Source organism: Dermacentor silvarum, chromosome 11, assembly GCF_013339745.2.
Source record: "Dermacentor silvarum isolate Dsil-2018 chromosome 11, BIME_Dsil_1.4, whole genome shotgun sequence".
In the NCBI taxonomy this organism is placed as follows: Eukaryota; Metazoa; Arthropoda; class Arachnida; order Ixodida; family Ixodidae; genus Dermacentor; species Dermacentor silvarum.
Genome location: NC_051164.1, coordinates 14,667,149 through 14,688,642, shown reverse-complemented (window position 1 = coordinate 14,688,642; position 21,494 = coordinate 14,667,149). Strand labels below are relative to the sequence as shown.

The 21,494-nt window shown below is 46.9% G+C and overlaps 1 protein-coding gene across 3 annotated transcripts in view; it reads right to left on the bottom strand.

Moving 5' to 3' along the window:
• LOC119433923 (leucine-rich repeat protein SHOC-2-like) overlaps positions 1–8,269 on the bottom strand; it is a 125,799-nt gene extending 117,530 nt beyond the window's left edge. The window contains exon 1 of one of the 3 annotated variants that reach the window (XM_037701205.2): positions 6,785–8,269. In XM_037701205.2, the coding sequence (XP_037557133.1) occupies positions 6,785–7,066 (282 nt within the window). In that variant the 5' untranslated portion in view covers positions 7,067–8,269. The remainder of the gene's footprint in view (positions 1–6,784) is intronic. The other 2 variants (XM_037701206.2, XM_037701207.2) reach the window with 2 other exon arrangements.
• Positions 8,270–21,494: the final 13,225 nt, after the last annotated feature.

The window sequence follows — 21,494 nt, the reverse complement described above, 5'->3', positions numbered from 1 at the left end:
AAACACGCCGGAGCTTGACTGTCCAGAATAGCACCCCTTATTTAAAGAGTAGCAGAGTCGAAGCCAGAAGATATTAAAGTCAAGTAAATAATTTCTGAAAGCTGTTTCATTACTGAGGATGTTAAAAAAGATCGCAGATTTCGTTCCGTAAGAACTCCGCGACATGCGTCCAAGACAAGTTCGCGAAATATGCACGTACCAGTGGTTGAAATTGCGGTCGCCGTTATGCAGTGGTTAAAATTAACATTGCGGGGTTTAGTTCAATGAATTGCACTGTGGGTTTTGAGGGATGCCGTGGAGGGAGGACGCTCAGGATTAATTTTGACCACATCGGCGTTTTTTTAAAGACGTACTGACATATTTTTTACTGTATTTTTTTTTCTTTGTATGAACGTCCGGTAGCTCTAAATTCTATAAAAATACTCTCAAGCTCCAAGGTGCCCTAAAATATTTAACACGACAGCTTCTCTACAACCAGTTTTTGGTTTCCACGAAGTGACCATGTCGTGACGCCAAGTTGCGACTCTCGCTCCAGAGCGCTGGGTCGTCCGCCATGCTGCTACATCGGCCGTCATAACGAGTAGCAGCTCCAGGAGGCAACCAAACGAGAATCAAAACCCCGCAGTGTCCTGTTCCCATGGGACCACCCACAGTCTAATGGCGTCCCGACATGGTCACTTCCTGGAAAACGAAACCACAACTGGTTGCAGAGACGCTATCATTTCGGGCGCCCCGAGGCTTGAGAGTATCTTCACCTGGGTTGAGACGTTCCGGAGATTCATTTACCGCATAAACACGACAAGTGGTAAATATCGTATCAGTACGTGCACCCAAAGCACGGTGGCGCGCATTTTTGCATTCCGTCCCTATTAGAACTTCAGAGCTTCTGCGGCGGGTTAGATCCAAGGTTTTGGCAGTTCTGCAGAGGGGGTGGCGGTGCTGCGCGTAGGTTCGAATAATCGAGCAGGATCAAGAGATCAAACGACCGAATAACATTCTTACGCCGACACTGTTCGTAAGATTGAACGCCAGTCAATCGCGGTGATGGACGCATTATTAGCGGATGGCGCCGATCAATAGCATGAAGCACTTACGAGCGAAGAGATTTTCAGCCCGAGAGTCCTCTGAAGTATCAGTCGGCGACTGTGCCCGTGTTCTTTTACACTCAGTTTTTCGGTGAACGGGAAGCAAGTAAACATGATGGTGTTCTGTGGCGCAAGGCCAGGTATGGACAAAGAGCGCTGCAGTGATATGGCAATGAATGTGGATGTAATAAGGCTTTAAAAAGGCCAAAAAACCATGGTTGTAAGAGTGCTTACATGTATGCATTAAAAGTACGACCACGGATGCGGTGAGGTATGTTGTGATCATTTGCTCTGAAGTGGTCGCGATGTCAACAACAAATTAAAATTTACTGTGCTCGGTGATTGTTTCTGCCTCATCGGAGTCACTGAACGCGCGTCACTGGAGGCACATGCTAACCAATGCTGCTCTATCAGCAACGCCTCCGATTGGAGGCCGTGCTACGGCAAATAAAAAAAGTCGCGTAAAATTATTGCCGTCATTATGACCATCTTAGACAAGCGTGAAAAATCGAACATTTTACGATAACTTAGTAAATGTTGGCAGCTATATGCCACGTGCCTCCGACACAGCCTCCGTTTTATGGGACACGCTCGTTCTCACAGTTTTTCGTTCTGTCAAAGACACTGCTTAACCGCGATCTCCGCACACATCTGGTCAATGAACAGCCATCGTATTTATTCGTGCGTGACAACAAGAGCGGCGAGAACTTCAAGCTGCCGTAAAGGGCGGACGGCCTTCCGAACGATATCGCGGGCTCCCTGCCGCGTGTACACACGCCTGGTAACACTATGCGGAGCAGGGGGTTCTGTGAAGAAGAACGAGTTTCTCACGAACTCAGACCGAGGGCCTTAAACTGAACAATGCACTGCGACATTTGTAATGACAAGACTGAACTGCAGTCTTCCGCTTTGACTTACTTCATCAGGGAGAACCCCCGCACCGCATACTTTTGATCTTGGGTGACTCAGCTGGTGTTCGCTATGACGATGCAGGGCGACTGGGCGCGTTTATTTACCACGGTCAAAAACACGGCGTGCAACGGCCCTTTCAGAAGACTAAAGTTTTCGGTGGCGCTCATTAGACCAATTTCGACCCGCTCAAGAATGCAGACGTAACGGGCCCTCCCGGCGACATCATCACAGCATTCCTCTCCGCTGTCCCGATGTACATGGGTTCGAGGCAACACTGAAGGGAATGCCGAAAAGAATGGCCTTACCTCATTGTATAATATTTTAATTGTTATCATCACCCCGCAATTTAATCTCGACGGGTAAGCTGGTACGGCTTATTTCACTTGGGTAAGCGGGTTTGCCATGGCATAAACACAACATGATCCTTACTATAGTTGCCCTTGAGCCTGCTAAGGACAACTGATACCGGCATGCTTTGTGGCAGTGTGATGAAACTTGTCCTGGAATAGCAGCAACACAGACTTCGGAGTAGTCGCTTATCAATTTATATGTGATAGTACTAATTTGCATTCCTGCCAGCAGTTGAGAAAAGGCCGTAAGAGTATTGCACTCAGCTTCTGCAAAACTAATGCCTACCTGTTGCTTCACATTGTATAGCATCATATTACACTGAAAAACTTTACACATATTATTCAAACTTGCGCCATAGGCTTAGGACAGAAGTATTTGAAGATGCATGCAACATGTCTTAGACACTATTAAAGATAAATCTTGGCACGCACAATGAAGCACTCAGCACCTGAAGGGGTTATTTCCATACGGCCTCGACAACCACGACTCCAGCAAACTTAATAACAAGGCAGAAGCCAGAATATGCCGAGAGAGCTATTTAACAGATGTGAAACTGTTATGCTGGACCGAGATTACCTTGAAACACAGTTTAATCGCAGTTGCCACTCAAAAGTGACTGATAGCTTGTGACGTCAGGTGAATGCCAAGTAAATAACTTCATTTTAGACAAATTCTATAGAGCGCAGTCGCTGATGATCGTGAGTCTGTATATGTAGATACAATTACTTTTAAAGCATACATCAAGTATGGCTTCCAATCTGTGTTTCATTGTAATATATGCACAATGTTGTCCATGCGGGACAAAACTACACTTCACAATGGTAAACTCAACGTAGTTCTACAATCGGAAATGACAGAAAAATTTTAATTCTGGGGTGTTACGTGCCAAAACCACTTTTTGATAATGAGGCACACCGTAGTGGGGGGCTCCAGATTAATGTTGACCCTCTGAGGTCCTTTAACATGCAACAGATCAAAGAATAATTGGAAAGACAGCTGGAAGGCATAGGTCAGATGCACCACTTGGTAGCCTTAAACTTGTGTACCGTTGAACGCCTTTTAATTTACAAGTACTTGGGCTTCAATGATTCTCTAGTATTACTTGTATCATACCCATTTACGATCAGCATAAATTGAGACGTGAACAGGAACGAACACCTTTTACGTGTTTTTATGTGGAAGTGGGACATGTTGAATTGGGCAGCTGTCACAAATTCCTGTGAAATTGGAAATGGAACAATGCACTGTGCACTGCAGTAGTATTTAAATTGTTGACATTTGAATTTTTGATGATAGTACCTTGAGCTGAACTTAGCATAACACTTTCAGGTGCCTATTATTTTTGTTGAAGATCTAGTTCAGACAACTTTCTTGCAATCTTAAGCTCCACATACAAACAATAATTGTGAAATAATAGTAATAATACAGCAAGACTCGTAGTCTCCGAATTTTCAATTGCTATCAAGTTCCACAGCATCTAAAAATGTGAACTGGGTGCATGAACTCCTTTTTATTTGGGGTACAGGAATGGCTTTTCCACATGCAGTGTACTGGGAAACACCCAACTTTTTTTTTGACATTCACCAAGTAGAAGTCATCGCTGAATGATTGGATAAATTATGTGCTTCTATGCCCACGAACAACACTCAGGCTGCAAGGGATGCCATAGAGGCGAGCTCTGGATTACTTCAGACCACCTGCAGTACTGGAGCGTGCACCCAAGGCATGATACTTGAGCTTTCTTTTTTTTTTTTTTTTTTTCTTTTTGCCACCATCCAGATGTAGCTGCTACATCTGGGTCCGGGATGCACGCAGGATGTGTCTGTCACACCTGAATGGGAGGTTAAATATATGATTGGCAGGCCAGGCCCTTTGCACATTCAAGAAAATTTTGATTTCGTAACCAGAAACCACCAGCTTTATAACTTTAACCTCTTCAGGCATGGCACCAATTAATTCTGTGCATTGCAAATTCAGTTTCGCCACATTTCCTGCACTACACCCATCCTTTCACGCGACAACAAATCCATGATTGATAAACCAAGAAGCATTGCTAAATTAAATTAATCCGCCTTCTTGGGCTGTCAGTACAAATACTTCGGCATTCCTTCTGAGTTCAACTGAAAAATGAAGTGCTTTTTGACAGAGTCAGTGACGCACATTCATTGTTGGGCAGCTAATTCTAATTTTATTCCACCAAAATATCCCACACAAGTATAACTACGCCGGCCGTTGCTACGTCACTTCAGGTTTGGCATGCCTGCACACCTAGAAAAGGAGCTATCGGCCGGAACACCACGAAGTTGGCTTTATCTTCTGAATTCCAGCAGATAAGGGCGTCGCTAAACCAACAGCTCAAGAGGGGCACTTTAAAATGTCGCACTTGCACAATGCAAGTTACACTCAATTTTCAACCCAGAGTTACCTTAAAAGCTCACCAAGCAGGAAGATTTAATAAAAGAAGCTGCGTTTAATAGCCAAACAAATTAAAAAAAAAGGACAATAAAAAAATGGACACTTGAAGGAATACACAAAACATGTCGCATTCACACGGCGAACAACTGAAGCGCACACACTGCATGAGACATGGTAGTCTGCTGCTGTACGCAAGGTCATGGGTCTGATTCCCAGCTGCAGCGGCTCCATTTACATGGGGATGTAACACATGAACACATGTCTTCAGCATTGTGTGCAAGCTAAATAACCACACGTGGTCAAAGTGGATCTGTGACCCCCAATGCGGCGTCTTTCACAGCTAGATTGAGATTTCTGACATTAAACCCATTAAGTTGATACATTTCTGAACGACAGACATGCATTCACGTGCCAGCTCTTTGGGAGATACTTGAATTAGATTTTTTTCCAAGTCTGGGTGCTTCATCAGGTGTTTCCTTTCATGTCTCAATGTGCAATACCAACTGAGCAGTCAATCGAGAAGTTTGTTGTATTGGGAAACGTGCACCACACTGAACAATGGCCACAAACAGCATCCAGCTCAAGATATACTCGCAAGAGCAGATATGTTGCAACTAGAAGCCTTGCCACTGCAAAAATATCAGTGACAAATCAGCCATGGCAGCCGTCGTTCCACTAACATGAAGCTCGACCCAGCATAGATAAGTTGACACATTTATTTTCCTTGGAACTTAACACTAGCGCCATACACCCTGAAGAATGCGATCCCATTAGGAAACACCTTAAGGATGGTGCTTTAGACATATCTTATTCCAGAAGACAGTATCTCTGCAATTGCAACTCACTTGTCACATATATCACCAAACATCACAAACTGGCTATCTCGACGGAGCTTTACCAGGCAGAACATGATTCGGCTTTCACGACTTAATACGGAGATACATGATAGGGGCATTGGCCAGCACGTGATGCAACGGTTCACAAACCTGCAATCTGCATAGCTGTACACAGTGTGGGAGCTTAATCAGGATGTGTATCGAACTAGCTGTACAGAGAACTAGCAGACCTGCCACTCACACTTGTTTAACAACAACAGCACAATGTCGACAACACAATCAGTACAACAGAAAAGCATGGAGGCTCCTCCTCTTGCATCTTACTAATGGAGCAGTGCAACTGGTGCACTTTTACATAAGTAGTTTGTGGGTGATAAGCGTCATTGCACTGTAAAACTAAATAATACACTGCATAGCCTACAGCCAGCAGTTGATATCCGAGTACAACAGCAATAAGTGCGGAATTTTACACACGCCAAGTCCCGATGCAGCAGTTGGAGGAATTTGTGCCTCCGCAATAACAAACAACGTTATTAGACCCCCCAAAAAAGCGACAAATCTGCATAAAGCAAGGTGACGCGCCCGAGTCCTCTGCAGTACACAGCTTGTAACGAGACGTCGAAAAGCACCACGAGTTTCTGTCTGCGTGTAATCTCAGAAATGGCCAGATTTCTCGCGCCCTGATCGCCGGAACCGCCTCTGCGAGGCGTGCCAAAGTACACCGACGGTCTACGATCAAAAAAGAAAGCTCGGAAACGGAAGGAATGCCGCCGCTATGCTGAAAAGAAACGCGGCGAATCGCAGTGGCCACGGGAACGGTCACTGGCGTCGTCTGACACCTGCCCCAAGCTTATCGGTGGCTACCCTCGAAATGCACCCCCCCGAGAACGAAAAAAAGAGAGAGAAAACGCCGGCGCCGTGTTGTTAGGTCCGGGGCTTACTTCGCGGGCGTGCGCTCGCAGGGCGCGGGGCCGGAGCCCGCGGCGTGACAGCCCACCCCCGCCGGCCGGCGAACACCGAGCCCGCACGCCCGAAATGCTAATGCCCCCGGCATCAAACAATCGATGAAAAGCGAGGGAAAGGGGGATACCACCACGCGGAAAAAACACTCGCGCCTGCCTCGAACCCACTACCCCCGGTTCTCCGGGAGTGGCGTGGTTATGTGGCGTAGTGTAGTGTACGCACCTTGACAACGTCCCCCCGGCTCGTCGACGGCTGGTCGAGACCGCTCATGGTGCGCTGTTCGGGCGCCGCGGCGGCAACAGGTTCCGACGAACTCGCCCCGTGGTCGTCCTCGGGCGAGCTAGGACTAACCTTAGGGCTTTCCGTCGACGACGGCACGGACACTGCCGCTTCCCCGCCGCGGTAGCTGGCTAGGCGCAGCGCCGTCGCGTCGTGGGACCCGCCGCCGATGGACGACGACGCCGCCTTGTCACTGCCGCTCTTGGACTTGGACAACTTGCGCATGCCGCCGTCTCGGACGTCAGCATCGGGGCTCGTCGCTGCAGCCTCTACGCTACTCGCTTTACGACAAGGCCCATTCAACCGGCGGCGGCCGCACCGACAAAACCGCACGCACGCACGCACAAAACACACACAGCGTGGGGTTGGTTGGTCTTTCGCCGATCGGATCGCTGGAGCCGAGGTTACGAGAGAAAACTTTCTCGGCTTCCCCTTCTCTCGCCTCTACCGCGACTTGTCATCAAGTTCGGCACGAGAGGCTAGTGAACAAAACTCGCGGCGAAAAATAAAATCTGTCCGGTCAAAAGTGGCAGTCGCGTACGTTTGTCTTCCGATGTCCTGCGACCGTCGCGTTTTCCGTTGCAGCCGGGGCCTCGCGGTTGCAGACGATCTTGGGCCAGTCGACGAGGGGATGCGCTGGCGTCGAGGCTAGGAATCGTGCGCTCGCAAAACTTTGCGCGACTTTTTGACAGTGCGGCCCACCGCACGTGAAGGCGAAGATTTGCGCATAAATAAGCGAGCGTCTCACGCCTTCGTTCCTACGTCGACGTCAAAAATTTGCTGCAATCTTCCGCTGCCGGTATCATCTGACGCGCGCCGTAGCCTTCACACGGCTTCGTTTCTAGCCAAGCGCTGCGCAGAGCCGCCGGCGAAGCTCGCTGGCTTGGAACGCTTGCGAAACCAGAGTAGGGTCGGCCGAGCAAACTGTCGGCCGCAATAGCCCGCACCGATACAACAAACTACTCGCCGGCCGGCTTAGTTGTCCTGGCTACTTCAAATCAACCAAATCACACAATGACACGCCCGATACATTCGTCGTTACGCTTCAGAAACGTGGTTCAGTGCGAGCGTTGCGTCGTCCGCTGCTAGGCCTAGACAGGTTGCGCTACCTGGTTGCAAGAGTGCGCCCTACTCCGGCAGCGCCTGGGCACAGCTCTCTGGAAACGCCGCCGAGCGCTGCAAAAGACGGTGCCGAAAACTCGCCGTTGCGCCTCACCTACGCATGCTTCTGCTCTTTCCGGGCGTTACCGGCCTTCCTTTGCACTTGAGGCTCCTCGCTTTACAAGATGCGCTGCAAATTCGACCTGCGAACTTGAAAATTTCTCCAAAGTTGCATCCCCTCGCGTTGCAGCCGCCAGCCGCGTCCGCGGCCATACGCAGGAAAAAGTGTCCCGGCTGCGTAGTCGTCGATGCGCACTAAACCGCGGCCCCGGGCCGCTACGTCACGCCCGGGGATCGCCCGGGCTTCCCACCGACGCTACCGGCAGCGCTACTACGCGGGCAAATCACGAACCTCTCAGTCGAGCCGCGGCTCTGGCCCCGAGCACCGGGTTTCAAGGATTCCGCGAGCTGCCATCGCAGAGCTTGATCCGAGTAGGCGCCTTCGAAGTTTGCTGCCCCGCAAGACCCGTCATGCTCTCTGCGGTGTTTATTATTATTATTATTTTTGACATTGTGACGCTTCCTGTTAACAGAAGTCGACTTCCGTTGCAGCGGTTGACGACGCTCGTACGCCGTTTTATTCTAGGGGCCATCTGCTTCGTGCGGTAAGGCATATGATTGACGGCGACAGGATATTGCGGCACCTCGCGCGCCCGCGTTCGTCGCTCAACCGTCAAGAATGCGGCACGCCACGTTATCGGCGGTGATGCGTGCCTTATCTTCGCAACCGTTTGCGCGGCGTGTCTTTCTTCGCAACCGTTAGCGCGACCTGAACGGCCAACTTTTTTCATCACACATATTTACACGTACTTCGCACTTAATTTTATCGTTGGTGTTCTTTTTTTTTTTCTCACAAAAATAAAAGTCAGCGTTTCGTGGTATTAGAATGCAAAGAAAACACCCGGGTGATTCTGCTCATCAATGTTGACACCCTGTGTATCGTTATTGAGCGGCCATGAATTTACAAACTTGCCGCGCTCTGTCGCGATTGGACGCGACCCGGGGCCGGGGCTTTCGAAACCCCGGGCGCCAACCTTTCGAAGCGACACATTGTAAAACTCGTTCCGATGCCTTTCGCGAAGCCTTTCTACGTTCAAGTCACACAGCTTGGTGCACATGGTTCGTCAGAGTGAGGCGAGCCCTTAAAATCCCTTTGTAGCAGACGACGCTGGCCTGTGCAAAAAAAAAAAAAAAAGAACTGTCTAACTCTCACAGTCACGCAACCTGACTTCAAAAATGTAAGTTTTTGCAGCAACAATCTATAAATGCTAACATACTTACGCGTCATCTATAGAAAAAAAAAATAAACATAACTTGGTTACAAACGCCGCGAGTTTATAAAACTAATGTTTATGAAAGTTGGTAGATGGCGCAGCAATCTGTAAGTTGCATTTTTTCTGGTAAATTGTTGCGTCGTTTAAAAGCGGCAAGCTTTCGGCGAGTTTCCCGGCTGGCGATATTCTGCGGACCTGGAGCAAGGGGCTGGGCTGGCGGCCATCGTATGGCCCCGCCTCCTCTTGAAGGTCCATGCGAAGTCCCGGGCCCCGGGCTTGCCCGGGGTCCGCAGACCCTAGATGGCCTCACCCTCCCCCTACTGTCAGCCACTAGGTCACACGGTCGCTTTCCCTTTCCCTGGTCTCTCCTTACCGGCGCTAAGCAATAACGGCAAATAAAAACCTCCCGCAGTGCGCGAGACGGCAGAAAGAAAGAGAGAGAGAGAGAGAAAAAGAAATCGAGCACGCAACAGCCGGGCTAGCAGACGCTTCGCTTTCACTCTCGTAGCTCGTTTTCTTTTGAAGCGGTGAAAAAAAAATATTTTACGAAACACGCCAGCCAAGGTGGGCTGCAGCGCTAGGCCAAAATTTGAACGTCACCCCGCAAATCCCACTGTCGCCTGCAATCGCCAGCCCGTTTTTCGTCTGCTATGCAGCCAGTACAGTGCTAACGTTCAGCAGTATACTTCGGTGGCATCGGAGGGGGGGGGGGGGGGGGGGGTTCGTTATTAAATAAATAGACAGATAAAGGAGGCGGTATGGTGGGGAAGGGGGGTAGAAAGGACGTCCCTGACTTGATGCTCTCGCGCCAGCTGAGGAGGATGGCTTGCGGCCCGGGGGAGGGAAGAGGTAAGGAGCGTAGTAAATCTTACGCTTCCCGAAAAGTAGGTCAATGCTCGCGGAAATGCGCTCCGTCTACAGTGGGCGCTGTTGCTGTCCGCAATAAGCGATGGCCTCGCCGCGGCCCATTCACATTATGCGGAGCCCGTAGAGATGGCGAAGCAAAACGCGACATCCTGGCTCCATATCGGAGCGCTGCTTACTGTGAACTGCTCGCAATGTTGCACGCATTTGATTCCGTCTTTTTGCTGGTGCGTCCTCTGGTGCGTCCTGGTGCGTCCCATAGCATGCTGGGAGCGTGGTACTGGCATAAGTACGGTGCGAATCAGTCAAGGAATGTGGTTGTGCGAACCCAGATGAATTGGTTGCGATCAGTGCGAATGTCGCGAAACGAACCACTGCAGAGAAAATGATCATTTATTGACCAATGTGTGGTAGAACGCGGCTGAAAAGGACGTTATTTTATCAAATTTCACTATCTTTGCTGTGCTTGCTATCAGATCGATGTATATGCATGAATATTGCCCGAGTGACCAGCAATACACGTTACAAAATAATTTGCGAAACTACCTCGGTAATTAGTGATCCGTTTATTGTAGTCGGAAATCAATGGCATCGGCTTTAATGCAGAGTCCGAAATGCACAAGAACGTATAAACTGGCTTCACATATTACAGACTTCTTTATTCATTTTTCTCTATGCGCACGTGCGCATGTTACTCCAGTTAGTGCAGTTGCACAGAACAGCTCCAACAATTTAAACTTGGCCGCCGCATATTTGTAAATTGCGGAGGTAGTGAAAAGACACGTTATATGTGTCATTGCAAGTATAAGCGTTCATAAAATATTGTCCTGCTTTCATGCCGTGCAATTTAGAATTCAGGCATTCCTTTACTCTGCAAACGAAACCAGCAACTGGGCGGTTGGTAGCTGATCCAAGGCAAGACCGACACACACACACACACAGAAAAAAAAAAAAAAAGAAAAGAAAAGAAAAGGAAACGTTCTATGCTAAGTGCATGATGTTCCACGCTATGCTTCATGCAATGTTTCAAGCTCATGCTCTTCGATCATGTTCCATGATGAGTACATGACGCATGAATGCTCTATGCTATATGCTGCAAGTGCAAGCGTATTACGCCCCATATTGTGCAATGCTGAGCGCATGCATGGGCAAAGCACGAAAATTTATTGTGCTATTCTGCACATTATGCGCATTATGTCCAGTGATGTTTCACGTTGAGCACCCGATGCATCAATATATGTTTCATGCTAAAGCGTGAAACGAAATGGGCGGACTTGTTTTTGATACATATGGTAGGAACAAAACCATTCACCAGGGAAACAGCTGTAGGGACCAGGTATTGGCATATATTGGATACATTAGGAAGACTTAGAAAACGTCCGGCATAACTCATCTACGATGACTATCCGACAGCGCGAACAGCCGAAACGCGTTATGTATGAAGATGCCCTGCTGCCGTGGGCTCCTCTCTCGCTCTTCGATAACGATGACGACGATTTATTGGCATCCTATTTGAAGCGGGGCGGTGTCAAATAGTCACCTATCCTGCTTGAGTTAATCAGGTATACTGGACATATCTTTCATAAACGTTTATATATATATATATATATATATATATATATATATATATAATATATATATATATATATATATATATATATATATATATATACACATCTCCTTAACCTTTTTTTTCTTCCTCAAAACTTCTCTACTACCCTGTACCGATATCTATGCCTGTAACGGATCCGGTCGTGTCAATCTTTCCCCAGCTTTTTTGCCACCCATACTCTAAACGTATCTTGCTTATCTCGACTGCTGACCGGTTGATGCTTCCGTCCAATTTAAATCCAAGCCCTTTTGGAAGGATCTACGTTACCTACCGTTCTCGCTGGGTGGATCCCGTCGCATTCTATTAGGATGTGCTGAGTGGTCTCTGCATCTTTACTGCAGCATACACATGTCTCGTCTAGTTCCGAATATTTGTTCCGATATGTTTTCGTCCTTAGGCAACCGGCTCGAGCCTCAAATAGCAAGGCACTGCCCTTTGTGTTATCGTACAGATTTTCCCTTCTAATTTCCTTCCTCCCATTCACGTAAATCTCAATGGTCCTTTTTGTTTCCATTTTTTTTTTGCATCCAATTCACTGTCTCTATTTCTCTCGCTTTCTTTGTGATGACTCCTGCAGTTGTCTATTTACAGCTTAAATTATCCTTTACTTGGTCGCCAGCTTTCTTGACCTCTTCCTCCATTCGGTGTCCACGCTTTTCAGATCATATACTTGCGCACTTTAGCCGTCATTTATTTTCATCCATGTTCCCGAGTCTTTCTTCAAAACTGATTTTGCTCTGTGCTTCTCTGACTTCAAAAGAGGCCCAACCCATGTCACCCTGCACTGCCTCGTTTGTGGTTTTACCGTGGGCTCCCAAAGCCAACCGGCCTACCAATCTTCGGTTAAGAGGAAGCTTCTTCTTAAGCTCGGGGCCTCCTATCTAAATAAGTGAGAAAGCAGAAGTTGACGAGATTTGTTGCATTTAAAAGAAAAAGTTAAGCTCTATGACTATTGGTTGCGAATGTTTTATTTAGGTCGTCAGAGTTTTAGTAAAAATTGTTGGAAATCGCGCATTTTCAGAAAACGAAACTATCAAGTTTACAATTCTCTAACTCCGCAATCAAACATGATATCATAATTCCGCGAATCACAAGTAATAGTACACCTAAAGCGGACAAAATTGATGGATTATACATGACTCTCAAATAGCGAGACCACAAGGTTGTGAGTAGGACTTTTGTAAAACCCTTGTAGACAATGTAACAAATTCACGTAGGATATAAATTGACACATCAAATTTGTCCGCTTTGGATGCTCTAATGGATGCAGTTGACAGAACTGCGCTATCACTTCTATAGGTGCAGAGCTACAAATTTGCAAACTTCGTGCTTCTATTTTTTTTCAATTACTTGCGAATTTTTTAAAATTCCATTAAAGATCTTCAGGCCCTAAATCAAAATTCACTTACAGCAGTAAGTAGAATTTAACGTTCTCTCTCAAATGCAACACATTTCATTAAAATCGGCCCAGTACGTGGTTACCTCAGAAAAGCGTTTCTGCGTTTTACATTCATTTAAATAGGCGGCATCGGAGTTGGGCCCGAGCTAAAACTATTATCTTAGTTTATATCTAGTATCTAGATATTTTATTCACAGAATGGCATTTTCGAACGTTAGCACTGGCACCATTACTCCTTTCCACATTCCACAAACCACCTCATATTTATTCTAGCCCCATATTCGCAAGTCTCTGTAAATCGCTTGCATTGCCTGCTAGTAGCATCTATGTCGTCCGCATACATCAGTCCGGGGACCTTCTGTTGCACCATTTGTCCATTACGCATGTAGAATAAATCAAACCCTAATCCATTGTTTCCCACTCGTCTTTCTATGCCTTTAACATAAAGCGTGAACAACAATGGAGACAGAGGACATCCTTACTTCAGTCCTTGATGAATTCTCACAATTTCATTGCATTTCCGGCCTTCCCATACAATTTGTACTCGGCCGTCTCTATAAATATCCCTCAGCAGCTCCAACAAATCGTCATCTATATGCCTTCGTGCTATTCCGTAACAATTGCCTGTCTACGTTGGCTCCCTTGATATCTAGAAATGCTATCGATAAAGGTCTATTCTGACCTATTGAAATCTCTATGCACTGAGTTGGTACAAACGTATTGTCCTCTAAGCGTCTGCGTGGTCTGAGCCCATTCTGTAGTTCCCCATGCATATCATTTAGTGTGCTGCAGCCGGGCTTCTCTCTCCCTCTGGAAATGCTTCGCCTCCTGGCGCCGCCACCGTGAAGTCCGTGCATACCCAGTGTCCCGTACCCACGCAAACGGCCGGCCCACATATTTTTGGCGGCACTATCGTCGGGATCGACCCATGCTCTTGGCGGGGTAGCCAGACAGCTCGATAGCCGAAAAAAAAAAGTGTTCTGTAGTATGCCACTAACGCCATTCGCAGCTATAGCGGTGCTCTGTCTCTGTCCGCCATGCATACAAAAGAACCCAACACGAGTTAGGGTTCAACTTCAGCGGCATGAACAGTATCGCTGGGGATCATAGTTTCTCACTATATTACCTAGAGGGAAAACTGGCGCTGCTGCGCTGTGGTATCCATGGGAATGCCGGTATATTGTGGACTTCGGATTGGCATCGTTCTTGGAGAGCCAGAACGCCTTGAAGACACGCCTGGCTAGCACCGTTCCGTCTGTCACAATGATTCATTTCCTGCTAAAACAGCACGCAAAAAACTGCTTTAGCTTTATTATTACACAAAAACATGTTTTGTTTAATTTTGAGGACTTTCTATTGGATGCACAATTATATGAAACGTAAAAATTATCAGCTGGTCGCTCAAGTTGGAGGGCAGACGACAAGATTATCGCTCGCTTTGGAACAACTTGTCGTCTGTTCTTGCTTTTCTTCACTTGATTCTGCATTGTAGGTGAGTAAACTTTATTGAGAGATGTAATATGGCTGAATGAAAGCCTTTTATGTAGATTTTACTATAAAAACGCATTATTTGTGTAGCCATATTCATGTTTTAGACGAAGCCTCGTTCAACACCAGCCAACACAAGCCTCGCAGACACATATCCCGTCATTCCCATGAGGGCACGGCGCCCCTTGAGAAACTCGCATAGACTGTGCTGCCAGTTTACCCTCTAGGTGTTATAGTGAGAAACTCTATGGCTGGGGATATACCAGGTGCTTCCTTTTATGCGGAACACTTGAAAAAAAAAAAGAAAGAAACTATCATTTCTATAGGCTCCTGTAGTTCTTGCAGACAGGCTACGTGGCTACAGGAACACTGGAAGCAAAAAGAAGTTCAGCGATTATTTCGCTGATTAAATAAAATGTGCTAATTAACTTAACAATACTAAATTTAGAGCGCATGTCGTAACTGCGTAATTGAAGCCGAGGAGTAGAGAAGTCATGTGTGCTTAGCAAAAAATCCTATGACTAGCGCCACTTTCGAGATATGCGACCCGAGATGTATGTGTACATAAGAAATTTTCTTCCTTCGGCTCTCCGATTGAACTAATGAGAACTAATGACATTCCGTTACTTCAATTGCGTAGGAAAAATTACGGCTGGAATTTGTTTCCCAACGACTCAATAACTAACTGGCACTCGACCCCTCAATGTATATAAGTCCACTAATGACGAGATCATATTTCTGGGGTTTTACGTGCCAAAACCACTTATGATTATGAGGCACGCCGTAGTCGATCAACTTGCTGCAATCATCAAAAGGCTTTGACCCCCTATTTTGCCCGAACTAACATATTTAAATGCTCATTTTTTACGTGTACCATTGATAAATGGAATCGCTCGGCATTTTTGACAATTGTATTCGCACTTTTGTGCTTTTGTGTTCACATGTCTCGTTCATTTTATCTTTGTTCATTGTTATCTCATTGTTGCCTACATGGACGTCGTGTCCGCAGTGTGCATTAAATAAATAAATAAATCAAATACACAACGAAATACATGGCTGTTCCAGTGAACAGTTTTCTAAAACCAGGCCTCTAACAGTTTGATACCACCTTAACTGGAACGCCGAGGCATTCCTTGCGGCAATGAAGGTCCAGTAAGATACTGTAAATAAATAAATAAATAAATAAATAAATAAATAAATAAATAAATAAATAAATAAATAAATAAATAAATAAATAAATAAATAAATAAATAAATAAATAAATAAATATTCTGCCTATGGGCTAATTGAATGGCAAATTCGGCAACATGGCCGAGTAAGTCAGTGTGGTATTTATGGGTGGTATTCTAGAGATGGTCAAATTAAATCGTATTGTCTAATTCTGTAATGACAGCATTTTGAGCCAATTACAGAGGCCGCAGCAGCCCTATGGGTTAATCAGAATTTACAAGATGGCGAATTCGACAATATGGCGGAATTTAACCATTTCCAGAATACCCACCCCAGAATAGCACAGCAGCAGATTTCCTGCGATACTCCGTATACTCGAATGGACACTAGTGTGCAACACTCATCCTGGTTACACTGATAAAGTATATCTTGTCAAAAATTCATTTTTTTATTGATTTGCGAAAAACGATCGAATATACAACAAAACGGTGGACAGTTGGACGAGTTGGTACGGTAACATATTCTTGGTTTAAGCACACCGTCCGTGTTCTTTCGCGCTTAAACCAAGAATACGAATATACAGGGTCATCATTTTTAAGTTTTAGGGAAGTTTTTAAAGAATAGCCTGTTCCAGTTAACATAATTCTAGTCCTTGAGCTGGATTATTCAGGCAGGAGGAGATTACTTGCACGAGAAATTTAAACAAATATTCATTGAATTAACAAAAAATCACTAATTATATTTTGAATTAATTGATTTGTGGCACATATTGCAATTTACGAATTGTAGCCGGTGAGCTTGCAAGACGTATCCACTTGGAATGGATTTACAGAATGACGCCAGTTTGGAGATATCCGCCATCGAACTTGCCGAAAAAATGCACTGTTGTTTCACTTACTTTTTTAACAACACGTTATTTTATGCATTGAAACACAAAAGTAACTGGAATGCCCATGTATTTCATCCCACACATTTGGAAATAATATATCGAAACTGGTGTCATCCTGGAAATTTATTTCAAGCTCACCGGCTACAATTCGTAAATTGCAACATGTGCCATAAAGTAATTAAATAAGAAGTTATTAGTATATTTTTGTTAATTAGTTGAATATGTGTTTCGATTTCTTGTGGTAGTAATGTCCGCCTCTTCGAATAATCCAGCTCGAGGACAAGAATCATGCTATGTGCCACAGGCAATCTTTAAAAGTTCCATGAAACTTCAACATGATCACCCTGTTTAGGAAATGAAGGGCCAAGTTTCCCACTTCGAATTTTAACCAGATACGCTCGTTCCGGTGTATGTCAGTATGGCGTCATGAATTTGGTGCTATTTCCCCATATTTTGGGCCGTTCTAACACAGGTGACGTTCTCGAAACCAGCTGTAGGTTGAGTGTCTCGTTGTTTCGAACTTGCAGTGTAATCCTTCGTTACCGATTAACAACCCACTTGATCGCAGCAGACGCTTTCAAAGTTCATGACATCACGGCGAGCGCATGAGGCAACTTCCGGATGACGTCACCACCAGTCTCTCGTTCTCTTCCGGACCACTCCTCCTCTCTCGGTAGTAGAAGCGCTATTCCAGAAGCGCAATTTAGCAACACAGCTTAATTTAGTATTCATATTCAGTTATGTGCTCTTGCAAATCGGTTGCATTGTAATGCCGGAGGTGTAGAGCGAAAGGCTTTAGAATACTCAACTTTATTCAAATTAGAAGCATACGCAGATAATTATGTACAATATATCTGGATCGATCCTAGCTCCATAGTTATCATCCATACCAATTATAACATTTTACAACGGCACAACAAAAAAGAAATATATAATTGACCACATATACACGATTACATATTCACATTAATTACGACAAAACCCAAAGACAGCGCTTTATAATTGACCAGTGAGGTAACACAATAAGTAAAAAAAGCATGCAAATGCCGCACAGGATTAATGCTCTAAATGTACAGTAGCAGTGCATAATAATTTTTCAGTGAGGATAAATTTTTGGCGCGCTTAAGTTCTGATGGTAAGTTGTTCCACAAAAAAATATCCAGTGCTACTTAATCCGCTCTTTCCATACAGGTAATGAATTTTCGGCAGAAAATACTGCGTATATTTCATCTGGAGTTCAAAAATATTGCCAGGGGGATGAGAGTAGCAAAAAGGGATAGGAAAATTATATTTACAAGATATACACAGAGAGAGACACCTGCAGGGAGAATGGCAGAACAACAACACGAGTGCTACTCAGATCGTCTTCACCGTCTTTCTGGCGCATTCTTCCATGCTCGGCATAGCGCGTAACATAGAACCCCCGCCGCCGAGAGCGCCGGCACTCTCTCGGCGATGATCGATTGTCCAATGGAGTGATCTCGTACGTGACGTCAGTGATCTGGCGTAGGACCTTGTAAGGCCCGGTGTATCGGGAAAGAAGCTTTGACGACAAGCCAACGTGGAGGCAAGGCATCAAGAGGAGCACCAAAGAGCCCGGAGAGTAATGAATGACTCTGTGATGGCTATCGTAGCGAGCCTTCTGGGACATCTGGGTGGCATAAAGACGATCCCTTGCAATCTGGCGAGCCGTTGCAGCCCGAGAAGCTGCATCGCGGGCGTATAGTCGGTAGTGATGGTGCACAGGTGATCTCAAAATAGTCTCGAAGGGCAATGTGGGATGGCGGCCAAACAAGAGATAAAAGGGGGGGAAACCAGCGGTGTCATGGCGTCACGAGTTGTAGGCAAATGTCAGATAAGGCAAGGTGCTGTCGCAATCACGGTGGTCTGAGGAAACGTACATGGAGAGCATTGTGGTCAGCGTGCGGTTGAGGCGCTCGGTAAGCCCATTGGTTTGCGAATGGTATAGGCAGTGGTTAGCTTGTGACGGATGGAACACGAACGAAGAATGTCGATCGTCGACGACTTTGGACAAAGAGGAACGACCATGGTCGGGCAGCAGCTGTCGAGGAGCGCCGTGGTGAAGAATAACGTCGTGAAGTAGAAATTCCGCAATGTCAGTGGCACAGCTTATCGGTAGTGCCCGCGTGATAGCGTATCGTGTCGCGTATTTCGTAGCGACGGCAATCCAATTGTTCCCAGTCAGAGATGTTGGAAATGGACCCGATGAGATCAAAGCCGACGCGGTAGAACGGGACAACGGGAATGTCGATGGGCTGAAGAGGACCGCTGGCGACAAGGATGGATGCTTGTGGCGCTGGCAGGACTCACAAGCAGCAACGTGTCGGCGCACAAAGCGGTGGAGGCCTGGCCAGAAGAACCGACGCCGGACGCGATCGTACGTGCGAGTTGCTTCCGAGATATATGTCCAGTGGTTGGGGCATCGTGAAGCTGTTCGAGCACAGTGGAACGGAGTGTTTCGGGAACAACCAGTAGAAGCTCTGGGCCATCGGAGCTGGTGTTGCGTCTGTATAAGATGCCGTCACGAAGCACGAATTGTAGGTATGGGACACAGTGACGAGAACATGGACGGCGGATAATTCACCGCAAATTGGTATCGCTGAGTTGTTCGCTACATATGTCGGTTAAATCGGATATCGCGAACACACAGGCGTCCGAATCGTGCGCTGACAAGTCGGGGGGGGGGGGGGGGGGGGGTCCACTGGATGGCGGAGATCGGCGAAGATCTGCCAGTAGCGTGACCACAGGTAGATAGAAGAGAAGTAGGCAGAGCCGTGTAGACAGTCGAGAGCGTCATCGATCCGCGGCAAAGGGTAGACGTCCTTGCGCGTTACCTTGTTTAAGTGGCGGTAGTCGACGCAGAGGCGCCAGCTGCCATCTTTCTTCTTCACCAGGACGACCGGTGATGCCCATGGACTGCATGAAGGTTCAATGACGTCCTGGGTGAGCATCTTGTCGACTTCACGCTGTATCACTTCTCGCTCGGCATGGGACACGCGATAAGGACGTCGTCTGATTGGGCTGGCGTCCCCAGTATTGATCTTATGAGTGACCACATATGTCTGTCCCAAAGGACGGTCATTGAAGTCAAAGATGTCGCGGTAGGACTTCAATATGCGCCGCATATCGGCTGTCTGTGCGGGAAGGAGGTCAGACGCCATAATCTTGTCAATATCACCGTCGACGAGATTGTGCGAGGAAGAGGAAGGGGCAGAGGACAAAGAAGCGTCGGTGACGAATGCAGAAACGGCACACTCATCGATAGAAGACATGTGGGCTAGAGTCATGCCGCCTGGGATGAGTTGCGTGCACAGGCTAAAGTTCAATATGGGTAAAGACGTACGATTATCCATAACTCTAATAAGGGTGTGAGGAAGAGCGACGTTTTTGGCGAATAAGACGTCAACGATCGGGGTCAAGATGTAATCGTCATCGGGAATGGGAGAACAAGGCCGCAAGCTCACATACATAGTGGCTTGAGGAGGTAGACGAACGTAACCCACTGAGCACAAGCGCGGTCGGCGTGTAGTAGGAGCGTCATGGTAGCACGGTAGGTCTAGCTGAAGGAAGCCGGTTCCACAGTCAATTAGGGCAGAATGAGCAAACAGACAGAGAGAAACGTGGTGGGAAAGGCAGGGAGGTTAACCCAAAAAGATTCTCGTTTGCTACCCTGCACTGGGGGAAGGGGAAGGGGAAATGAAAGGCGGAAAGAATAGGGAAGAGAAAAAGCAGTCACGAAAAAAAATTCAAGGAATAAAAAAAAGAGGAGGTTGGAAACGTCTGTGAGAACTATAGTCTCTTAGACCAGTCGATCGCAAAAACTTCAAGAGCGCCTTGACTGACTTGTTGTGTGACGACTGTATAGGCCGGCGTTCCAGGACTGTCTGGTCCGAAAGCGGCCGGTCGTCAAGACGCGCCAGCGCGGTCGCGAATGACTGCCTATGTGCGCTTTATTGGGGACAGTGACACAGTACGTGCTCGATTGTTTCCTCGTCGCCGCAGTGGTCACACGCAGCACAATAATCCAGTCCGATGCGGAAAGCAAATGACTTTGTAAAACAGAAAATCCATACCGAGGATGAGGTCATGGGAGCATTTCTCGAGCACGGCAAGTAGTACGCTAGTGGATCGGTCAGCAACACTTATTCGCGCGGAGCACATCCCTAGCATGACAAACGTTCCGCCATCGGCGACACGAATGAGTGGTACTGTGGGTGGTGTTAGGACCTTCTTAAGGCGGTGACGAAGCTCCGAACTCATCACTGATATCTGAGCCCCAGTATCCACTAAAGCGACAACATGTGCGTCATCCAGTTTGACGTCTATTAGGTTCCGTCTGGTCTGCAGTGTGGTCAGAGGATTTGGCAGGCGGGTCGTCGACGCAGCATCACCTCTGGGAGCTGCATCGCCTAGTTTTCCCGAGGGAGTCGTTCAATCGGAGACGTAGGGCGGCGGAATTGGGGCGAGCGAGATGATGGGCGACGCGACAAATTAACGGTGAACGGGACTGGTGACCACGTGGAGATGGCGAACGACGATATGGAATGGAGGGAGTGTCGTCAGCGGTGGTTTGGGGATGCTCGTGGTAGGGCTGAAATCGGCCATGATCCATGTTTGGGCGACGGTTGTTTCCATAGGAAGCCTGATACCAATACCACCGGCTGTTACAATGGCGGACCACGTGTCCAATACGACGGCAGTTAAAGCAAATGGGACGGTCATCAGCAGTCCTCCACTGGGTTGCGAGTACGGAACGGCGGCCTTTGACCTTGGGC